At 48.8% G+C, this 2,486-nt stretch overlaps 1 protein-coding gene across 1 annotated transcript in view; it reads right to left on the reverse strand.

Moving 5' to 3' along the window:
• The window catches only part of PYGO1 (pygopus family PHD finger 1), a 56,531-nt gene extending 54,306 nt beyond the window's left edge, over nt 1-2,225 (reverse strand). Inside the window, exon 1 of the mRNA XM_012658051.1 lies at nt 2,112-2,225. Within this exon, the coding sequence (XP_012513505.1) occupies nt 2,112-2,160 (49 nt within the window). The 5' untranslated portion in view covers nt 2,161-2,225. The remainder of the gene's footprint in view (nt 1-2,111) is intronic.
• Between the last annotated feature and the right edge of the window lie 261 nt (nt 2,226-2,486).

Below are 2,486 nucleotides of genomic sequence, written 5' to 3' on the forward strand. Positions count from 1 at the left end.
TCTCAGAATATTCTAGACATAACACCTGAGTCAACCCCCAACAGCTAAGGCATCAAATTTAAAAGCAGCAGTTGAAACAAAATAAGATAGATCTCTGTGTTCTTGAACCATAATAAAATACTCATCCATTTTGTTTAGAATTACATTTGACTAAGACCAATAATTGAGTTCAAAGGTATCAACTTGATAGCTTTCTTTTCCTTCAATGCCAAAGCAATGTATAATAATAGGCAAAATAATACAGCAGAAACATCAGGGGAATAACTGTATCTCAAGAAAGGTCTATTCCTTAATGGCTTTGGGAACTCATATCCACAAACAGAAAAGAGGGTTAACATATTTCACTAAATGAAAGGTTGTGCTGATATTAAACCTCTAAAAACAATATTCTGCTCTAAATCATGATTTTGCTTAAATGGCTAAGAAAATCAATTTCCACCTAAATACTCCTGAGTGGATGTCTTTTGGATACCACACTGTCAGTGTGTCACAAGCCAGTTCTATATACGTTTAATCTCTAGTCACATTGAACAAAAACATAAATGAACTGTGGTCCTTCATCTCTGAATTACTTAAGTTGACTGGAAATTTCCCTTACTACTTACTGATTTATAAAGCACTTTACCCTGTTTGGATGAAAGGATTATTGCAATAGTTTCCTAACTAGTCTCCCTGCTTCATCCCTTGTTCTCCACAGGCTACTCTCCACACAGCAGCCAAAGAAGCCCTGTTAAAAACGTCAGATCAATTACTCTTCGGCTCAAAACTGTCCAGGCTCTATTTCAGAGTAAAAGCTGAAGTTTTTCAAATGACACACAAGGCCCTCCAATGCACAATCAACCCACCTCTCAGCCCATCTCATTCCCTTGTTTACTTTGCTCCACTTACAATAGCTTCTTTGCTGTTGCTTGAATACACTAGGCATATTTGAGACCCAGGGCCTTTGCATTTGCTGTTCCATTTGCCAAGACTGCTCTTCCCATGCAAATCCATATGGCTCTGCTTGCACTTCTTTAGATCTTTGCTCAAACATCATGATCCAGGTGAGCCCCTTTATGATCACCTACATATAATCGCTACTTCTCCACTCCCGTACATATTTCCTCTCCTCTTTCCCAGCTTTGTTTTTCTGCCATAGCACTCACCATCCCACATTCTATACCTTTTGTTTATCATTTGTTTACCCTGCAAAAGTGCACAGGCTTTCTGGGTAAAGATGGTCTATTTGCTTTGTTCTCTGCTGTATCCCAGTGCCAAAACCAGTGCCTAGCACATAGTAAATGTTCAATAAATATTTATTTAGTGAACAAAGACTCTTACTCCAACTTTGGGACTTTCAGTGTCAACCCTATTAAGAGCTAGAAATAAGAGTTGGCGGATATCCCCAAATTTCCAGATGGCACTTGGCGTTTGTGAACTTACGTGCAGTATCTTTTGTCTGGTACATCGTTCCCTCTGATTTTCCTTAGATACTAAGGCGGCAGGAAAATTCCTAACTAGTTTGCAAGGAAGAAGAAAACCAATCATGCATAGGACTGATTTTAGATGATTTGATTCTTATCCATAAACCAATAGAGAAAATGCCTTCTGAATTTTTAGTTTCTCCTCTTAAACCTAAGGAAAAGAAACTGATTATTTGTTGCTTCTGGGGGTGTGTGAAAGGGGCTGGGAGAGAAACATGAAAGCCCCGTAGACCTCCGTCGAGAGCGTCAACTCTTACGCAGTCCAACTTACTTTTCTGGGGGGGCGGGTAGGCCTCGTTCGAGGTCTCTGCCAGGGGTGTCTCTTTTTCACCCTTTGAGGTGTCTATTGTGCTGCGTCTTAAGAATGGGGCGAGGTGGGAGAGGTGAGGGGTATGAAGGGATGCTGAGCGCGGCTCCAACTGCCTCCCGACACGAAGTCGGGAGGGAAGGGCTCTGCGCCGGTGTCTGGGGGCGAGCGGGCGGCGGGGCCGCGCGCTCGGATCGCAGCCTCGGCCCCGGGGCGCGGCGGGACGAGGGCTGCGCTGAGTTAGGCCCGGACAGAGCCCCGTGGCCTCCCGGCGGCCGGGCACGGGGCCCCGCGCACCCCACTCACCCCGGTCCCCCCAGTCCGGCGCCCTTCTCGGTTACCTCGAACTCTCTTCAGCGAAATGGGATCCTTCTCCTGTTCTGCTGACATTACAGACCGCAAAGCATGACTCCCCCCCAGGCCGCGGGAATTCGGTCTCTTTGATGCAGCGGCGGCGGCTCCTCCTCCTCGCGGGGCCGCTGCGGCTGCGAGGCGAGCCTCGGAGGCGAGGCACGGCCGAGGGCTGCGAGGACGCGGGCCGACTTTGCAAAGTTTGGGAGGAGAACGAGGCCTCCGGGCGGCGGGGCGGCGTGCGGGGGCTGGCCGGGCTCAGCGGTGGCGACCGGGCGTGCGGCCTGGGGGCGGCCCCCCGCCCGGGGCCGGCATGTGCGGAGGACGAGTGCGCCGCCGCCGCCTCCTCCCACTCCTTCTTCTTC

This window comes from Propithecus coquereli, unplaced genomic scaffold (genome assembly GCF_000956105.1).
Source record: "Propithecus coquereli isolate 6110/MARCELLA unplaced genomic scaffold, Pcoq_1.0 Scaffold57, whole genome shotgun sequence".
NCBI classification, from domain to species: Eukaryota; Metazoa; Chordata; class Mammalia; order Primates; family Indriidae; genus Propithecus; species Propithecus coquereli.